Source organism: Ranitomeya variabilis, chromosome 2, assembly GCF_051348905.1.
Source record: "Ranitomeya variabilis isolate aRanVar5 chromosome 2, aRanVar5.hap1, whole genome shotgun sequence".
Classification (NCBI taxonomy): Eukaryota; Metazoa; Chordata; class Amphibia; order Anura; family Dendrobatidae; genus Ranitomeya; species Ranitomeya variabilis.
Genome location: NC_135233.1, coordinates 454,207,819 through 454,226,618, shown reverse-complemented (window position 1 = coordinate 454,226,618; position 18,800 = coordinate 454,207,819). Strand labels below are relative to the sequence as shown.

The 18,800-nt window shown below is 46.9% G+C and overlaps 1 protein-coding gene across 4 annotated transcripts in view; it reads left to right on the top strand.

The window, feature by feature from the left end:
- Nucleotides 1-18,546, top strand: part of SF1 (splicing factor 1) — a 41,867-nt gene extending 23,321 nt beyond the window's left edge. For 2 of the 4 annotated variants that reach the window (XM_077287328.1, XM_077287330.1), the window contains 8 exons: nucleotides 10,501-10,590; nucleotides 10,671-10,854; nucleotides 12,483-12,598; nucleotides 12,677-12,784; nucleotides 12,873-13,065; nucleotides 14,798-14,978; nucleotides 15,057-15,224; nucleotides 15,978-18,546. In XM_077287328.1, the coding sequence (XP_077143443.1) occupies nucleotides 10,501-10,590; nucleotides 10,671-10,854; nucleotides 12,483-12,598; nucleotides 12,677-12,784; nucleotides 12,873-13,065; nucleotides 14,798-14,978; nucleotides 15,057-15,224; nucleotides 15,978-16,303 (1,366 nt within the window). In that variant the 3' untranslated portion in view covers nucleotides 16,304-18,546. Of the gene's footprint in view, nucleotides 1-10,500; nucleotides 10,591-10,670; nucleotides 10,855-12,482; nucleotides 12,599-12,676; nucleotides 12,785-12,872; nucleotides 13,066-14,794; nucleotides 14,979-15,056; nucleotides 15,225-15,977 lie in introns of all 4 variants that reach the window. The other 2 variants (XM_077287327.1, XM_077287329.1) reach the window with 1 other exon arrangement.
- Nucleotides 18,547-18,800: the final 254 nt, after the last annotated feature.

Here is an 18,800-nt window from a genome sequence, read left to right as displayed (position 1 = left end):
GCCGGACATGATGTTTATGGCGTCCGTGCAGCCCCCTACTGCATCACCACTGTTATAGCGGATGATGGAAGGCGGCAGAAGCTCTTCACCCCCTCCCTGACTATGGCGACGGTGGATTGAGCACCGGCCCACCGCATCTACCGTGAGTACACCTGCTGGCCGAGGCGCTGGGGGGTCCTGGTCCCTGGGATAAATGAGGTCCACATATACCTTTAAAGCCTGGGTGCGTGGGTCATGTCGGTCCGCAGAATTAGCGGCCGCGGCGCTGCAGACCGCAAGCTTAAAATTTAGCCCCGGCTTTTCTCTTGTCCAGGCTGGAACGTTGGCTCCGCCCACCGGCGGTTACCGCTGCCCAGTCTCTCTGGCGCTTCTCGTTGTGCGGGAAGCGCCTTCTCTTCTGATCTTGGCGGCCATCTTTGGACACCACACAGGCTGATGCTGCAGTGTTGCTCCAGTGTTCTGAATCACAGCTTCAGGGATTAGTGATTTCTGTGGACACATTGCGGACCTCCCCCGGGGACTCAAGACACAGGACCTCGGTAAGCTGCAGACACATAGCTTAACCCTTCTCCTGCTAGTAAGCGATCTCCTCAAGGCTACACTGTCTCAATCAAAGCCTTACAAAAAGTCTGGGAAAACCCACACTGTTTTTTGCTGCTTGTACCTCTTGTAAGGTATCTCTACCCCGGGGTCACAATACTGCTTTATGCTCCGCTTGTGAACCGGTGACTGCTCAAGAACAATCTGTTACTGATCCCGAACCAAGTGAGCCTAGTCCCCCTGAGTGGGTTACCTCCCTTACCCGGTCTATGGCATCTCTGGCCAAAGCATTAGACTCGTTCTGAGACCCTTCCTCTAACCAGGGCACTCTTACGGACAATGCTTCCGATGATCAAAACCCCTTGTACACTAGGGGTCGTACCTTACCAAGGAGCTCTCGCTCTTCCAGGAAAAGGACTCATGCCTTGTCCCCAGACCATCACCGGAAATCGGGTTCCGAGAGTTCCTTTTCTCGCTCTCCCTCCCTTGGGGTTAGTAGAGAACCTGGCTCAGAGGACGATTCTGACACGTCCATAGATCAGGAATTTCAACACTATCAGGAGACTCTCGACTGTCATTGAGTCAGTAAACAAGGCCCTGAAGCTAAATGAGGAAACTTTATCCAAAACGGATCATGCTGTGTCCTTTAAGAGAACCAAGCGGGCTCACAGAGGCTACTTAGCCAGAGCTGGGGATTTTCTGACTGCGCTTCTCAAGCAGCGTCAAACGCCATCACCATTCGGAGGTCCTTATGGCTCAGGGACTGGTGTGCGGATTCTGCTTTCAAAAAGTCATTGACTTCTTTACCATATCAGAGCGGTCGACTTTTTGGCGAAAAACTCGATCAATTAATTTCCGACGCCACTGGAGGGAAGAGTAAATTTCTCCCACAAGAGACCCTTTCAGAACCAGCAACAGACAGCAGGCTCAGTCCCAATTTTTTTCGTTCCAACTCAAATTGGTCCTCTACTTCACATCTTCCGGACCCGGCCGGACACAACGTAGGGATAGAGGTCCCCAAACCTCTTACAAACCTTCCCCATCATGGAGAGGCAGGCCTAGGCAGTCAGGATCCAGGGGGTCCAGACCGGGCAGCTCTCCCACACAATGACTCCGTTGTATCCGGGGACACACTCAAAGTAGGCAGCCGCCTGCTTTCCTTCAGCGACGCGTGGCTCTCGGTCGTTCACGACGAATGGGTCCGTGACCTAATGTCCTCCGGACACAAGAGAGAATTTTTCTCTCTTCCACCAAATCGCTTTTTCCTGTCTTCTCCTCCCAGGGCAAAGGCATCAGTTATTCCAGGCCATAAGCTCTCTAAAAGAAGACGCTGTTATTATCCCTGTCCCTCAAAGCGAAAGGTTTAAAGGTTTTTATTAAAACCTGTTCATTATTCCAAAGAAGGATGGTACAGTACGGCCCATACTGAACCTAAAACTGCTGAACAAGTTCGTCAGGGTACGACTGTTCCAAATGGAATCGCTTCGTTCTGTCATCACTTCGGTCTGTCATCGCCTCCATGGAAAAAGGCGAGTTCCTGGCGTCTATAGACATCCAGGACGCGTACCTCCACATTCCAATTTTCCCTTCTCACCAGAGGTTCCTTCGCTTCGCAGTTCAGGAACAACACTTCCAATTTGTTGCTTTGCCCTTCGGCCTCGCCACTGCTCCCGGGGTATTCACCAAGGTCATGGCGGCCGCCGTGGCCATCCTTCACACCCGAGGCGTTGTGGTGCTACCGTATCTAGACGATATCCTCATCAAAGGCCCCTCTTTCTGGGCCTGCAAGGAGGCTGTGAACATCACAATAGATTATTTTTCCAGTCCACCACCTGACAGCACCATTGGAGGACGTCCTTCTTATCCGTAGTGGGACAGGAACCACAAGTTAAAAGGACCCTCCCCACTCCACCCATCAGTGTTTTTCCTGTCCCACTGCGGATAGGAACTGCAAGACGCCCTCCGACGGTGCTGTGCAGATGGTGGGGATCGGGGGGCCCAGCCTTTCCCTTCCCCGCCGCAAGATATCTGCGGCTGATACCTGCCATGGGGGGTCCCTCAGCCTCCCCAGTGTAGCGCTGCTCCTGGGGTCCGGTCCGCTTCCTCCTCGGGGGGCTCTCGGCCCGGGTGCCTGCATGCCGGGAGGTGTATGCGGCGACCGCTTCCAGCAGCGGCCGGCTCCAGCGTGCGGCCGCGGTTTCCGGGTCCAGCGGCCGCGTCACTTCCGGTCGCGACGACCGCGTCACTTCCGGTGCGACCAGCATGGAGGATGACGCCGGCAGCAGCGCCGGCCTCGGTGAGGGGCTCAGCGCGGTCACCGCAGCGGCGGTAAGGAGGGCAGGATCAACCAGGTAAAACCTATATAATCTCACCAGGGGGGTCTGTATACCGCCGGCCATCCTGACAAAGGGAGCACTCGGCTATACGTAGAATTGTCACTAATGGAGGAGACTGCCAGACCTGAGGGGACTGACCAGCTTCAGGGGCACGTGAGTGGGCTATGCAAAGCCATACCACAAAGCTCACCCCTCCCCCTGCTTCCTACTTACGGTGCCACGTGTCTCTATTTTACCCTAGGCTGAGCCTTCCATCCCCACAGCCGAAAGAAAAAAATCGGGGAAAAATAAATGCCCGATATGTTCCACTAAGTTTCCGGAAAACTGGCGGAAACCATTGTGCAAATCATGCACATCCAAAATTGTGGGTGATGAGCAGACAGCGCTACTATCCAGTATGAGGACCATGATACGACAGGAGGTTCAGGCTTCTATCTCAAGCTTGAATCTTCCCCAGGCTACTCAGTCAGAACCGCAGACTTCACGGAAGAGGCCGAGGGAATCTAGCCCCTCTTCCGAGGGTGAGGTTTCGGGGGATTCTGACCAGGAAGAAAGAGACGGATCTGTGGGCAGAGGGAAGAGATATCTCTTCTCCGCAACAGACACGGATGAGCTTCTTTATGCTGTGCGTAACACCATGCAGTTACAAGATACACCAGAGGAGACCTCGATCCAGGACGAGATGTTTGGCGGATTACATGCCCAAGTGACAAAAGTCTTCCCCGTCAACAACCACATTCGTTCCATGATCCTGGAAGAGTGGCAGGAAGCGGAGAAGAAGCTAGTGATTCCCAGGGACTTTAGACTTCGTCTGCCCTACAACCCTGAGGATATTAAAGTGTGGGATGAAGTACCCAAGATCGATGTCCCACTAGCAAAGGTGGCGAAGAAGACCTCAATCCCATTTGAGGACTCTTCCGCATTAAAAGATCCTATGGATCGTAAAGCAGACGGTTTGCTAAGGAGAACTTGGGAGTCCTCCGCGGCAATAATACGGGCCAATATAGCGGCAACCTCCGTAGCCCGGTCAATGCACTTATGGATTGACGATTTAGAGGATCACCTCCCAAAGCCAAAACTTCCAGAGAGGTTATCCTTAAATCATTGCCATTGCTCAAACTCGCAACAGGCTTTATGGCAGACGCTTCTGCCGAATCTGTAAGGTTCGCGGCTAGAAGCGAATCCCTGTCTAATGCGGCCAGAAGAGCCATATGGCTTAAAACCTGGTCGGGGGATCTCCAGTCAAAAAATAAATTGTGTGGAATCCCATTCTCGGGAAATAAAGTATTTGGGCCAATTCTAGACGATATTCTAGAAAAGGCCTCAGATAAAAAGAAAGGTTTCCCTGAGGAGAATACCAAAAAATATCAGCCCTTTCGTAGGTCCCGACCTGGTCAGAGGACAGACTACAAGGGGAAAGGGAAGACTGGGAGGTGGTCTTATCCCAAGGGTGGAAAAGGTAGAGATTCCATCTTCCCTAGTACAGGTACACCAAAGTCAAATAAATGACATAAAGGTGGGAGGTCGATTACAGAAATTTCTAGGGGGTTGGCAGAAGGTGTCCCAGAATCCTTGGATTCTACAAGTAATTGCACAGGGATACAAATTAGAATTCTCCGGCAGTCCCCCAGAAAGATTTGTAGTAACCCGACCTTGCCCGCTCTCCGACTCCTCCATGTGGACAAACATCCAGGAGCTGTTAGAATTAGAAGCGATTGTGCCAGTTCCCATCTCAGAAAGAGGCGAAGGCCATTATTCTCATTTATTTTCAATAAAGAAACCGTCCGGGGACTCCCGGACGATTATAAACTTAAAACCATTAAACAAATGGGTACGGTACAAAAGATTCCGGATGGAATCTATAAGATCCACGACGCCTCTAATAGACAAAGACATGGTAATGTGTACCCTAGATCTGAGCAATGCATACTATCATGTCCCGATACACCTCTCCTACCAAAAATTCCTGAGGTTTGCCATAATGAACAGGGGGATTGTACATCACTTTCAGTTCAGATGTCTCCCCTTCAGGCTTGCTTCAGCGCCCAGGATCTTTACCAAGCTGATGTCGGAAGTGGTGGCCTATCTGAGGAATCAGAATGTGACCATAGTCCCATACCTGGACGACTTCCTGATAATGGCGAAATCACAGAAACTCCTCAAGATAGACTGCACTTTCACCCTTTCCATCCTACAAGAGCTGGGGTGGATTGTGAACTGGAAAAAGTCCTGCCTGGTCCCAAATTCCAGAATAAAATTTTTGGGGGTGATCTTGGATTCCAACCTAAGAACTTCTTTCTTGCCAGAAGACAGACAAGAGGCCTTGATCAGACACATCCATCAATTCAGAAGAAGTACCCCCTCCATAAGAGATGCAATGAGGATACTTGGCTTCATGACAGCATGCATACCCTGTGTGAAATGGAGCCAATTCCACTCACGGGAGTTGCAAAGAGAAGTCCTAGGATCCTGGAACAGGAAACAGAGCTCCCTAGACAGGAAGATGTTTGTGTCTCCGTCAGTGAAGAGATCCCTAACCTGGTGGACCAGACCGAGGAACCTGAGAGAGGGAGTACCGTGGGTACTCGATCCCTGTGTTACAGTTACCACAGACGCCAGTCAATACGGATGGGGCGGTCATATAGGAAGAACATATTACCAGGGAGAATGGACTCCTCAGATTGCGGCAAGATCATCGAATTTCAGAGAGCTGTATGCGATCTGGAAAGTGTTGAGCCAAGCCCAGTCATTGGTCCGAGACAGACACGTGAGAATACTGTCCGACAATGTCACAGCAGTGGCATTTCTGAGACACCAGGGAGGTCCGAGACATCCACCACTGCAACACTTAGCAGACCAGATTTTCAGGTGGGCAGAAAGATCTGTCAAATCCATCTCGGCAGTTCACCTGGAAGGTACCAAGAATCAACTAGCAGATTTCTTGAGCCGAAAGTCGGTACATCCCGGAGAGTGGGAACTGAACCCGGAAGTATTCAGCTGTCTATGCCAGAAATGGGGCACACCTCAGGTGGACCTCTTTGCCGCCAGGTCAAACGCAAAGGTCAGAGCATTTTTTTCTCTGAATCCTCTAGATGGAGCCACAGCAGTAGACGCCTTGTCTCAGTATTGGGGAGAAGGCCTCCTGTACGCCTTTCCGCCTCTTCCTCTGATATCGAAGACACTCAGGAAGATACGAGACGAGAGAGCAACTGTAATCCTGGTGGTTCCCTTCTGGCCAAAAAGAAGCTGGTTTTCTCTACTGTCCAGGATGTCAACAGAAGAACCAGTCTTTCTACCGAACAGGCAGGACCTTCTGCTTCAGGGTCCGGTGTTCCACAAGAATCCAGACTCTCTGCACCTATCTGCTTGGATCCTGAACGGCAAACCTTAAGATCCAGAGGCCTGTCAGAAGAGGTCATTACCACTCTCCAGGCAAGCAGAAAGCCGGTGACTTCGGCGATTTACAACAAGATCTGGAAGCGGTATTGTTCCTTTCTGGGAGAAGGTCATGTGGATACTTCAAAACCAGATATCCCCAAGATCCTCGATTTCCTGCAACTCGGATTTGACAAGGGCCTTCGGCCTAGTACTCTAAAAGTACAGATTGCAGCACTTAGTGTATTTTTTGATACATCACTAGCCTCCCATCCCTGGATAGCAAGATTTTCCAGGGCCACACAGAGAATGAGGCCACTTGTGAGGAAATCAACTCCTCCTTGGGACCTAAACCTGGTCCTTAACACTTTGTGTAAAACCCCTTACTTACTGTCAGAAGATATGGACATAGCCAATCTCTCCTTTAAAACCGCCTTCCTAATTGCCATCACATCGGCTAAAAGGCTAGGGGAGATGCAGGCTCTTTCTATCCAGAACCCATATCTTCAAATCTTTGACGACAGAATAGTCTTCAAACATAACCCAGCTTTCCTCCCCAAAGTAGTATCATCTACCAATATAAATCAGGAAATAATCCTTCCTCCTTTCTGCCAACACCCTAAAAACGCAAAAGAAGGGGTCTACCATAACCTTGACGTTAGGGAGACTGTTCTAAAATACCTGGGGGCGACAGAAAGCTGGAGACGGGACACTAACTTATTTATTCAATACGGTGGTCCAAATAGGGGTTGCAAGGCAGCAAAATCAACCATTGCTAGGTGGATTAAAAACATGATTAGCCTAGCATATACAAACCAAGGGAAAGATCCCCCGGATACTCTTAGGGCCCACTCAACACGAGCTATCTCTACATCATGGGCAGAGAAGGGGGGAGCCTCAGCTGAGCAAATCTGTAGGGCGGCGACTTGGACTAGTCTTTCTACCTTTGCTAGACACTATAAAATAGATGTCGTATCAGACCAATTAGCCTTTGGTAGGAAAGTCTTACATGCAGTAGTCCCACCCTAGTTAACATCCTTTGGTATTCTCCAATGGTGCTGTCAGGTGGTGGACTGGAAAACGGTAATTAGTTCTTACCGGTAATTGTATTTCCAGGAATCCACCTGACAGCACTACTAGTTCCCTCCCACTGCAAACTTTTACTACTGACTAATGTGATGTAACATTGGTGTGTAATTGTAAATAAACTCTCTTTTTTGCATCCATCCAGATGTGGTACTTAGAAAATCACTGATGGGTGGAGTGGGGAGGGTCCTTTTAACTTGTGGTTCCTGTCCCACTACGGATAAGAAGGACGTCCTCCAATGGTGCTGTCAGGTGGATTCCTGGAAATACAATTACCGGTAAGAACTAATTACCGTTTTTCTCGCCTGGGTTGGAAGATAAACTTCAAAAAATCTTCCCCAGTACTGGCTCAGTGATTTTCCTTTCTAGGAATGATACTGGACTCGTCCCAGGGGTTGGTGCTTCTTCCCCAGGAAAAGATCTCAGACTTACAGCGGGAAGCTCAGCTCTCTCAACCTCGCACTCACTCTCTGCACTTCAGTATGAGAGTGCTCGGCAGGATGGTAGCACCCTTGGAGGCGATTCCATTTGCGCAATTACACCTCCGTCCCTTACAGCATACCCTCCTGGCTGTTTGGGACAGGAACCCGTTCTCCCTTGACCGTCGGTTCTTCCTTCCCCCTCCGAGTCACAGTCTCTCAGGTGGTGGACATTAAAGTCTAGTCTTTTCTTCCAGTACATTGGCTAGTTGTGACAACAGATGCCAGTCTTCTAGGCTAGGGAGCGGTGTTCTTACATCACACTGCTCAGGGTCGCTGGTCACTTCAGGAATCACCTTCCGATCAACATCTTGGAAATTCGGGCAATCAGGTTAGCTCTTCAATTCCATCCATTCCTGGCGGGTCGTCCCATCAGGATTCAGTCCGACAATGCCACTGCAGTGGCATACATCAACTGACAAGGGGGAACCTGCAGCATGGCAGCCATGAACGAGGTAGGCTACATTCTCCGTTGGGACGAGGAAAACCGCTCAATGATTTCTGCGGTTCACATCCCGGGAGTGGACAATTGGGAGGCAGATTTCCTCAGTCGTCAAGGCCTCAACTCCGGGGAGTGGTCTCTCCATCCGGAGATCTTCCATCAGATCTGCTGTCGTTGGGGAACTCCGTACGTGGATCTGATGGCCTCACGGCTAAATTCCAAAGTTCCCGACTTCATGGCTCGGTTCCACAATCCAGCAGCCATCGTGGTAAAATGCACTCGTACTCTCGTGGCATCATTTTCGGCTTTCATATTTCCCCCGCTCCCCTTACTGCCGAGAGTCATCAAGAAGATCAGAGCGGAGGGAGTACCGGTAATCCTGATTGCGCCACATTGGCCGTGCTGGGCGTGGTATGCGGAACTAGTTCAACTAGTCGCCGATGTTCCCTGGCGCTTACCGAATCCGCCATACCTGCTATCACAGGGCCCCATTTTACACCAGAACTCCGAGGCCCTGTGTTTGACAGCATGGCCGCTGAGTCCTGGGTTCCAACCCAGGCAGGTTTCTCTCCGGAAGTCATCTCTACCATGATCAGCGCTAGAAAGCCTACGTCTATGCGCTTTTATCGCGCTTGGAAAACCTTCTTTTCCTGGTGCAACGACCAGGGATGTTCTCCTCTTGAATTTTCCATTCCTTCCATCCCTGAATTTTTACAAACGTGTTTGGACTTGGGTCTCGCCCTTAGTTCTCTCAAGGGGCAGATTTCAGCCCTGTCCGTTCTGTTCCAACGCAGGATTGCCAACAGATTACAAGTGAAGACGTTCATTCAGGGAGTCTCCCATAGGGTGCTGCCCTATAAGATGCCGTTGGAACCATGGGACCTTAATCTGGTCCTCGGAGTCTAGCAAGAAGCTCCTTTCGAACCTCTACAGGAGGTTTCCCTGTCCTTTCTTTCATGGACTGTTGCCTTCCTGGTTGCGGTCATGTCCATTAGATGAGTCTCAGAGCTGGCGGCTGTGTCTTGTCAAGTTCCGTTCCTGAATTTTCATCAGGATAAGGTGGTTTTGAGAACATCCCCGTCCTTTTTGCCAAAAGTTGTCTCATCCTTTCATCTCAATCAGGAGATTGTCTTACCGTCTCTGTCCGGCACCAGTACATCGCATCGAGAAGGCCCTCCACACACTTGATTTAGTGAGAGCTCTCGAGATACGTCATGCGGACGGCGTCCTTCCGCATGTTGGATGCCCGTTTTGTGCTCCCGGAAGGGCCAAGGAAGGGGTTTCCCACTTCCAAGGTGACAATAGCCAAATGGATATATTCAGCTATTTCAGGAGTCCTACCGAGTCAGAGGTCATTCTGTCCCAGCAGGGATTAAGGCTCATTCCACTCGGTCAGTGGGTGTGTCTTGGGCCATCCGCGCACCAAGCTTCGGCAGCACAAGTTTGCAGAGCTGTGACCTGGTCCAGTCTGCATATGTTTACAAAACATTACCATATTCACTCTCCGGCCTCGGCAGATGCAACCGTCGGCAGACGATTTTTGCAGTCGGCTGTGCCGCATCTGTAACCTGTGGGTACAAGGAGCAATTACAGTTGATTGATCCCCACCCAGGGACTGCTTTGACGTCCAATGGTCCTGTGTCCCCCAATGAGGCGTAGGAGAAACGGATTTTTGTGTACTCACCGTAAAATCCTTTTCTCTGAGCCAATCATTGGGGGACACAGCACCCACCCTGTTTTCTGCGTTGGCTTGGTTTTGACATGGTTCATCCTGGTTAAATGTTAAGCTCCTACTGCTTTGTTACCGAACTGGTTCACTTGGAGCTAGCAGGAAGGTGTATACTGCAGGGGAGGAGCTATTCTTTCTGTATTACTTTAGTGTCCTCGTAGTGGCAGCAGCATAACACCCATGGTCCTGTGTCCCCCAATGATTGTCTCGGAGAAAAGGATTTTACGGTGAGTACACAAAAATCCCTGTTTTTTGATCAAGTGATAGGCCCTCTTTAAGGATTCACTTTTCCCTTTAGTCCTCAGGCGTGTTCTAACTGACGGTGGTCACAATACAATGACAGTGGTCTTCAGTTTATATGTTTGCGGCTAGTGCACAGCTTACACAAGTGATATCTAACTTCTGAATGAATGAATGAAATGTCTAAACTGTGTTAAAGGCATCCTAACATTTAAGGAATAGTATCATTTGCGTCCCCGCATCCTAGTTTAATGTTTCACCTTTGTTTTCCAGACCACCCGCTACTCGTGTAAGTGACAAGGTCATGATCCCACAGGATGAATATCCAGAGATTAACTTTGTTGGTTTACTTATCGGCCCCAGGTAATGTATTGATTTCTGTAGATGAATTGCTTTTTTATATTTTTTTGCTATATTGCCTTTTTTTTTTTATTTCGATGTAGGGGTAACACACTAAAGAACATAGAGAAGGAGTGTAACGCAAAGATAATGATACGCGGCAAAGGTTCAGTGAAAGAAGGCAAAGTGGGACGCAAAGATGGGCAGATGCTTCCAGGGGAAGATGAGCCGCTACACGCGTTGGTGACTGCTAACACCATGGAGAATGTGAAGAAAGCAGTAGACCAGGTAAGTGTCGTAATTGGGAATGTTGGGAATCCCTTCTACGCCAGTCTGTAGCCTCCTTCACATAAAGATAATTGGGGTGTTGGAGTCAGCTCAATTTCTTATTGATTAAGCCTGTGATTAGCTGCAGCAGTCAGGTGACTAGAGGAGTGCATCATTGGAAAAACATCCAATGGTGTACTCTAGTCACCTGAGTGCTGCAGACAATCACAAGCTTCAGCAGTCCTGAGCAGATGTTTTTACCCGGTCCGGCACAGAATTCCAGAGCGATTTGCATGATGTCTATGGGTGACTGCCTAAGAAGACGCATATATTTAATTTTTAAGTACTGGGCTATGAGCTGTGTCTTCATCACAGTTTTTAAAATATTGATGTTTTTGGCCACTAGATGTCAGTACAACCCGCTGCTTGATTTATGGCTGCTGTGAAGATGAACAGCCTGCTGTTAATAGAGTTGATTACTACTAAAATCTGTCATTTCACTACAATCACAATAGTGATGGCAAAATTAATTTACTTTCTCATGTGTTTATGGATTATTTTATATTTTAATGTTCATCTGATCAATTGTAATAGTCCAGATCTTAAAAAAAAAAAAGACATTGAAAGTGTTGGACGGACACTATTCTTAATGATTTGGCAAGTTTCCTGATGTGCGTGCTAGTACCCCTATTAAAGAGTAGCATATTTGGATATTGATTATTCCTTACATAAGTCTAAATTAAATGTTTGCAATTCTATCCATGCAGATGTGAAGACTAAAGCACGTATAAAAAAATCTGTAAATTTTCCGTAGAAAAAAAACAAAAAATCTGCCATGACTCTGCATACCCTGAAAATGAGACTTGCAGTTGTGTGCTGTAAAGTTTGTAAATGAATCCTTTTACTGTTAGTTTTCAAGAGGCGCAGGTTCACACTGCAAAATGTTTTTTTAAACTTTACTATAAGTTTCTTCTTATAGTAAAGCTGCTGTATTTTTGTTTTTACTTTTTTCTCCATTTAACCCATAAGTTATTACTTCAGTTTTAGTTAAGTCGTCTACAATTTGCTGTAAATGTGGTGACCTCATTGTACAGGTTGTTGCAATTACAATAAAAATTTGGGGGGGGGGCAATACCCATTTGGAATCTTTGTAACTGTTTTGTCACGGTTGTGTGTACATACCAATTCATTATGCCTATAAAGAATACTATTGAGCTGTGAGTCTTGTTCTACCGCTGTGGCTCACTGTTTAAGTTTCTGCCACAGGAAGAGGCTGTTAATTTATTAAATGCATTTCTAAAGCCAATCAACAAGATACAGGTCTTTGCCCCAAAATGTGTTGTCTGACTCGGTCTCTACATCAGGACTTGAGGTCAGCGGCGTCCTTGAATAGACAAGATAAACACTAATCTGATCTTTGCGCCGCGGCTTGACTTTCCTCCACCACAGCGGTAGGCTGCCGCTCTCTTGGGTTCCTTCTTAAGGGTTAGGGAGGATCTCCACCTTCACTTTTGAAGTTACTCTGCTCTATGTGTAATAGACATCAAGTTATATGAAAGTCTGACCGATACTTAATCGAGCAGAACCTTTGCTCTCCGCTTGTGCGTTCATAAGGGCTAATTTGCCTTTTGTCTCTTTTTTCCTCCTAGATCAGAAATATTCTCAAGCAGGGGATTGAAACACCAGAAGATCAGAACGATCTCCGCAAAATGCAGCTACGAGAGCTTGCTCGGCTCAATGGTACTTTGCGGGAGGATGATAACAGGTTTGTTTTTTTTTTTTGTTTTTTTTTTTTTTTTTGTACATTTTTGTTTTGTTTTCTATTCATTATTTCTGCTTCTAGGATCCTGCGGCCGTGGCAGAATACAGAAACCAGAAGCATCACCAATACCACCCTATGTACAAAGTGTGGAGGGGCTGGACACATCGCTTCAGACTGCAAATTTACAAGGTGAAACTTTTTAAATAAAACTGATCCCTTTTATCCATCGCTGATTGCACCACCTTTTTGCATCTCTGTAATATACGTGTATTTCTAGTGTCCAAATCCGTCCTGGAGAGCCCCAGTCTGCACAAGATAAGGCAAGAATGGATAAAGAATACCTTTCCCTTATGGCAGAGCTCGGGGAAGCGCCAGTACAGTCTTCTATGGGGGCCACAGCTGGGCCAACACACAGTCCTATTCAAGGGTCACCAAGGCCATCCGGCATGACTTCAAACCAGCCACCCATGGTACGTAGATCCTACAGAAGTGAAGTCAGACCTCTGTATAAGACTCTAAAACGTCTATGAATTCATGTGGCTCATGCTGATGCTTGGTGTTGTACATGGTAATTGATCTCAGGCACATCGGAAACTTGTTAGATGTGTGATGTTATGGGGCCTTTCCTGGTGGCACCTATTGCAGACCTGTTAGTTGAGGCAAAATTGCGATGCCCTAATTGAGTTACATTAGTAGGTAGAATTGCATATGCTAAATAGTAGGATAGTTTCTGTAGTAGTATACAGATGTGAAACCCGACCGATAAAGAAATAAGACAGAAGAAGAATCAATGCATCCGAAATGTGGTGCTGGAGAAGGACGTTATCGAAACCATGGATGGCAAGGAGCGCAAACCAATTTCAAAACAAATCAAGCCAGACATGTCACTCGAAGCAAGGATCTCCAAGCTGCGACTTGCCTACTTAAAAAAACATAATACTGAGTGAGCAATCCCTGAAGAAGGACATCATGGTTGGAAGAATAGAAGGAACAAGGCGAAAAGGAAGACCAGCACCCGGATGGCTTGATACTATCAAGATATTGGCGAAGACCACCCTGGTGGACTTATCTAGGCTTGCACAAGTTCGATCTTCCTACAGAGCGTTCACCCATCAAGTCGCCATGGCTCGAGATCGAGCTCAAGACAGATTATAGGAAGATGTGTGATGTACAAAGTCTTGGGGCCTGAGAGATGAACGTACGTGGCAAGAATGACCACCCACTGGGAAGACGTACCCCAACCTATAGATTTAAGGAACAGTTGAATTTAAAAAAAATATTTAAGGGGTAATATTTTTCATAGACAGGTTCTTCCTAACATAAGCAGATGGGTGGAGGTCTCTGTATCCTGGGACCCCTTCATCCGTCACTGAAAGCTCAGGGGGGCATTGCAGAGTGCTGCTAATCAGGCGGAACCACTGAGCTTCTGTTTGAGTGCCCATAGAGGTGTATGGAATCAAAAGAAAGTGTGAGCTGCAGAACATCGCATATAAAATAAAATAATAAAATGGCTAATCCTGAAAGGGGCTGTCCATTCTTGGGGTTTTACTTCAGTTACTCTGTGACTTAACACTTATGAATCATCACAGTGCGCACACTTCACGTTGTCACGATTCTTTGGGAGTGTGTGACCTTAAGTATACCATTCGCATACATGCAGTCACGTGCCGAGCGGACATGCGTTGCCTTGCTCAATAAGTGCATTGAGCAAGGCCGGACACATCTAGTAGGAATGTGACGTATTCCCGTATGTAATCGGAGATCCTGACAGCATGCAGTGTGCGCGCTGTGAAGATTCACAAGTCTGCAGTCAGAGTAACTGCAGATGAACCCCAAGCCTGGACACAGCCCCTATAAAGCAGGGTAGTTTTGGTATTTTTAATAAACTTTTATTAAATATAAATTTTTTACCCTGCAAACAATTGAAACACACGAGATCAGAATGACATTGCCTTTTAAGTTACAATGTTGCTTCGTTGTTCATTTTCTTCATTTCCTGGTGGAGACAGTAAGATGTAGTATGTCTTCGAATACCCTCTGTAGGAAGTATGGATGATATCTGACATCTCCTGAATGAATGGTTTGGGTTTTGATATTACGGTTGTGTTAAACCCCAAACTCCTCTAAACTGTGGATCTGAGCGGGGCACAGATTTCTCTTACAGTATATCCTGTTTAGGTGCATGTGTTTTTCTGTTAGCAGAACCGACTGCCTTGGATGGCAACTGATCGACCATTCCCGTCCCTTCATGGCGCCCCTCATTCCTTCCCTCACCCACTGGGCGGTGCAGGAAATGGTCCTCTACAGCCCAATCCTGCAGGACCGCACCCCCACTGGATGCAGCCCCATCCAGGAGCACATCCATCTGGTCATCATCCTATGGGTAAGGACGCGACTGAGAAGATAAAAACACTAGTAGAATAAATCCCTACTTAATCTGATCTATTTCCGTTCACCCCAGGTCTCATGCACTCTCACCCTATGGGTTTGATGCCGCCTCCACCCCCGCCACCTCCTAGTGGTCCTGCACCGCCACCACCTCCACCATCTGGACCCTCTTTGCCTCCTTGGCAGCAGCAGCAAAATACAGGTGCACACCAACCTGGAGCTCCTCTACCTTGGCAGCAAAGTAAGTAATGGCTGATTGGCTTTCACAGAATTTTTCTCCCGGAAAGTTTGTAACTTTTCATTTAATCATTGTTTTTAAACACTGAAGTTTATGTAGGAAAAGACAAGTTGTCATCGGTTATGTCATCCATTCACTCATCCATTTAAGCACTGCACATATCCAGAACATTGAGACACCGCCAGTAAAAAACGGATCCATTACAAACAGTTTGCATCTGTTAATGCTCCGCTAGTAAGTTTATTTCAGTGCTAAATCCTTTACAATTGGATAACTAGACGTGAATGGAGCTGAAGATAACGGTGGTGTAACAGCGGCTGCGGAGGCAAATTCTGCAAACTTTCTGATATCCAATTGCAAAACTAATCTTTAGTTCAGTATTCGTGTATGGGAAGTTTGGGGAAGTTCTGTCCTCTAGGGTGCACATTGATAAAAAAAAATTGCAATGCAAACTGTCCTAGAGCCAGGCAGCATCTACACAGCTGCTCCCGTCTTATGTCACCAGCGCTGCAGCCAATCTGTCAGCTCAGCGGTTCATGCCATTTACATTGTCAAGAAAACTGCGGAGCTCAGTGATTTGCTGCTATGCTGTTTTGGGCGAGAATCTGTGTTGGGCACGGAGTTTGTTTTTTACAGGACTGATCTTTTCTAAATCCAGTGGTAAAAAAAAAAACTACCTTTACAATCTCTTGTTTTTCTCGTTGTCCACATTTTTATTAAATTTAACTTTTTTTTTTTTTTTTTTTTTTCCCTTAGATTCTCAAAACGCCACTGGCTCATCTTCCCTTCCTCTCTGGCAGCAGCAACAAGGCCCTGCCTCTGTTTCATCTAACAACGCCATGCAGTCGAATGCCTCCCTTATCCCTCCGCCTCCCGGCGTCCAACCACCCCTGCCTCCAAGTGCTCCGCCGCCTCCACCACCACCACCTCCTGGAACCACCAGCCTTCTCTATGCTCCACCGCCTCCTCCCCCTCCTCCCATAGATCACTCCAACTATGTGACTATGATGGGGATGGGGGTCCCTGGCATCTCCCCATTTTCTATGCCTCCTGCCCCTCCACCACCACCTCCTCAAAACTAAATCGACACCCTTTAATCGAGAAGTTGCAGGGCATTTTGCCGCACATATCCGAACTCCGCACAGTGGACAATTGTCTCCGAAAGAAAGCGGCTGAGGGTCGACATACATAACGTTTCGAAGTTACTAACGCGCATCTGTCAGGTTATTCACTTTGTAGTAGATTAAAGGAAACGTCAGGTTTTCTACGTCGCTTTAAGATCTTTAATACATAAGTTAAGAAAAATGTTACATTCTGATTCCAGCCGCTCGGAACGGTAAATGTGAAAAGTGCGCAGATTTTAACAGCACAAATACTGTAAGCTTAGATAGGAATCATGACTGCTTTTCTAGCTGATCCCACCCTGTGGAAACATCACTAACCCTCATTTCCCCACTGCCCAAAAGTGCTTTACCGTGGTCTCCAGTCTGTTTTCTCTAGACATATGTTGGTTAATACTCTAGGAATTATATAACTTTACTGATAATCGTTTACTTGTGTCCGTGGTGTCGGAGCACCTAGCGTCCGGCTGTCCTTTTTTCCCTCTGACATGATTTACAAATGGTTGCAGAGTTCTGTGTGTCTGACAGGCAGAGGATGTAGCATATAGAGAAAGGGTCTGATATTTCGCACCCTCTTGCTTGCCTTTTTTTTTTTTGTTGTTCTTGTCTGACTCTGTATAAAGCTTATCTTGTATTAAAGCCCTTTTTTTTTTTTTTTTTTTTTTTTTAAAGAAAAAGGTTCTGAAAGTTAATTACGTATCTGATTTTGCTTTTCGAGATGTTTGGTAAGATCAAAACTTGCAGCTGGAAGCATTAGAGATTGGTCATGTTTTCAATAAAGTTTCATTACAGGCACATTTTTTAATTGACAATATATAGTTTACATTCTGGACAATTTGTTCTGTATTTATGGCTTTATAGATGGAGGCCCAATGCTATCGGGAAGGAAGTAATGTCACGATGGGGGCTGGCATGCGGCGCTGTTGTTGCCTAATGGCATCCTGCGATAATCTAATGACTTTTTCATCGGGGGACTCATGTGTTTGACGCCTCTGTGATCCCCTGCTGTAATGTCAGTATTGTCTTTTGGTTCCTCCCCTGCCCAGGAGCTGTGGTATGCTCCGTACACGGTCAGTTAATTTTTAAAATTAACTTTTGTTTGTGGGAAAACCCCTTTAATGTGACCGGCTTCCTCTGCCTGTAGACACGTCGCGCATCTGCTGCCGGCATCAGCCGAAAGATTCACTGCACCTGCGCGGAATTCGCACAGACGCAATAAATCAGACCGCCGCCATCTTTGTGCAGACAGATAGCAGCGGTCACATTAATACTGCCCATGCACTCCTCCTGTACAAAGATGGCGGCAGTCAGTGAATCATTCAGCTGATCCCGGCGGTGGCGTGTTAGTGACGGTGTTCTGCGCAAGAGGCTGCGTGAGTGTGACGGTGTTCCGCTGGTGGCACCGTGCAATAGGTTGGTACCAGCAGCAGTTTCCATATTGAGACACCCATCACTTGGGTGTCCCAATATGGCGGTCGGTGAACTTCCTCCGCTTGGAATTCTGTGATACGGTGACATCTGGACAGAAATCCATAAACTCCTCCATAAGTCATTGGCCAAATTGCTGTGTATAGCAAATGCTGTTAATAGCCCTTCAAGAAGGAGTCAGCACTAGTGACGAGTGAACGTGCTGGGATAAGGTGTTATCTGAGCATGCTTGTGTTCTATCCAAGTGTCTTTGGTGTGTTTGGAAAATGTTTGCGTTCCAGCTGCTGCGTTTTTTGCTGCAGTTTGACAGCCGTAACACACGCAGGGATTTCCTGTTTGTTGCAGCTGTCGAACTGCCGCAAGACATGCAGCCGCGAGGACAAAAACATATTTTTCAGGAGGGCGAAGACACTTTGCACCTGAGCATGCCATAGATAACACTCAGATCATGTTTAGTCTGCACCCATAATCGTATAGAAAGTAGATTTTGAAAAACTACAATCATAAAATACTTTTTTTAATTAGTTAAACTCCTGGGACTGTGTGCTGCTGTTAGCACCTAAAATGCTGTCAATTTCTGACAGTGACAATTAAAGCACCTGAACTGGGAAAGGGTGAACTGGGGTGCAGATATCAAACTTCCATGTCCTTATGTAGTCCTACATTTTACCCATTCAGTTTACATTCTGTATGCATACCTGAAAGAAAATTCATGTAAAATGTAATTTTTATTTATTCCATTTAAGCTGTACTTCATTATTAAAGGGGAAAGTGTCCTATTGTTCCATCCAGTTTTTATCATAAATACATTAAACTTATCATCGGTGTTAAAAAAAAAAAAAAATATATATATATATATAAAAATCTACAATCTTACAAGCCCTGGCCAATATGCCTAACATTGTGCGATTCCAGCAGCCCCATTGTAAATAGGCGACACACTGACTTAGAACCTTTTTAATTGAAAATATATTTTTTGCTTATCCTCCGATCTGTGCAAAGGAAGGTGGAAAAGGTGAGCTGTGATTAT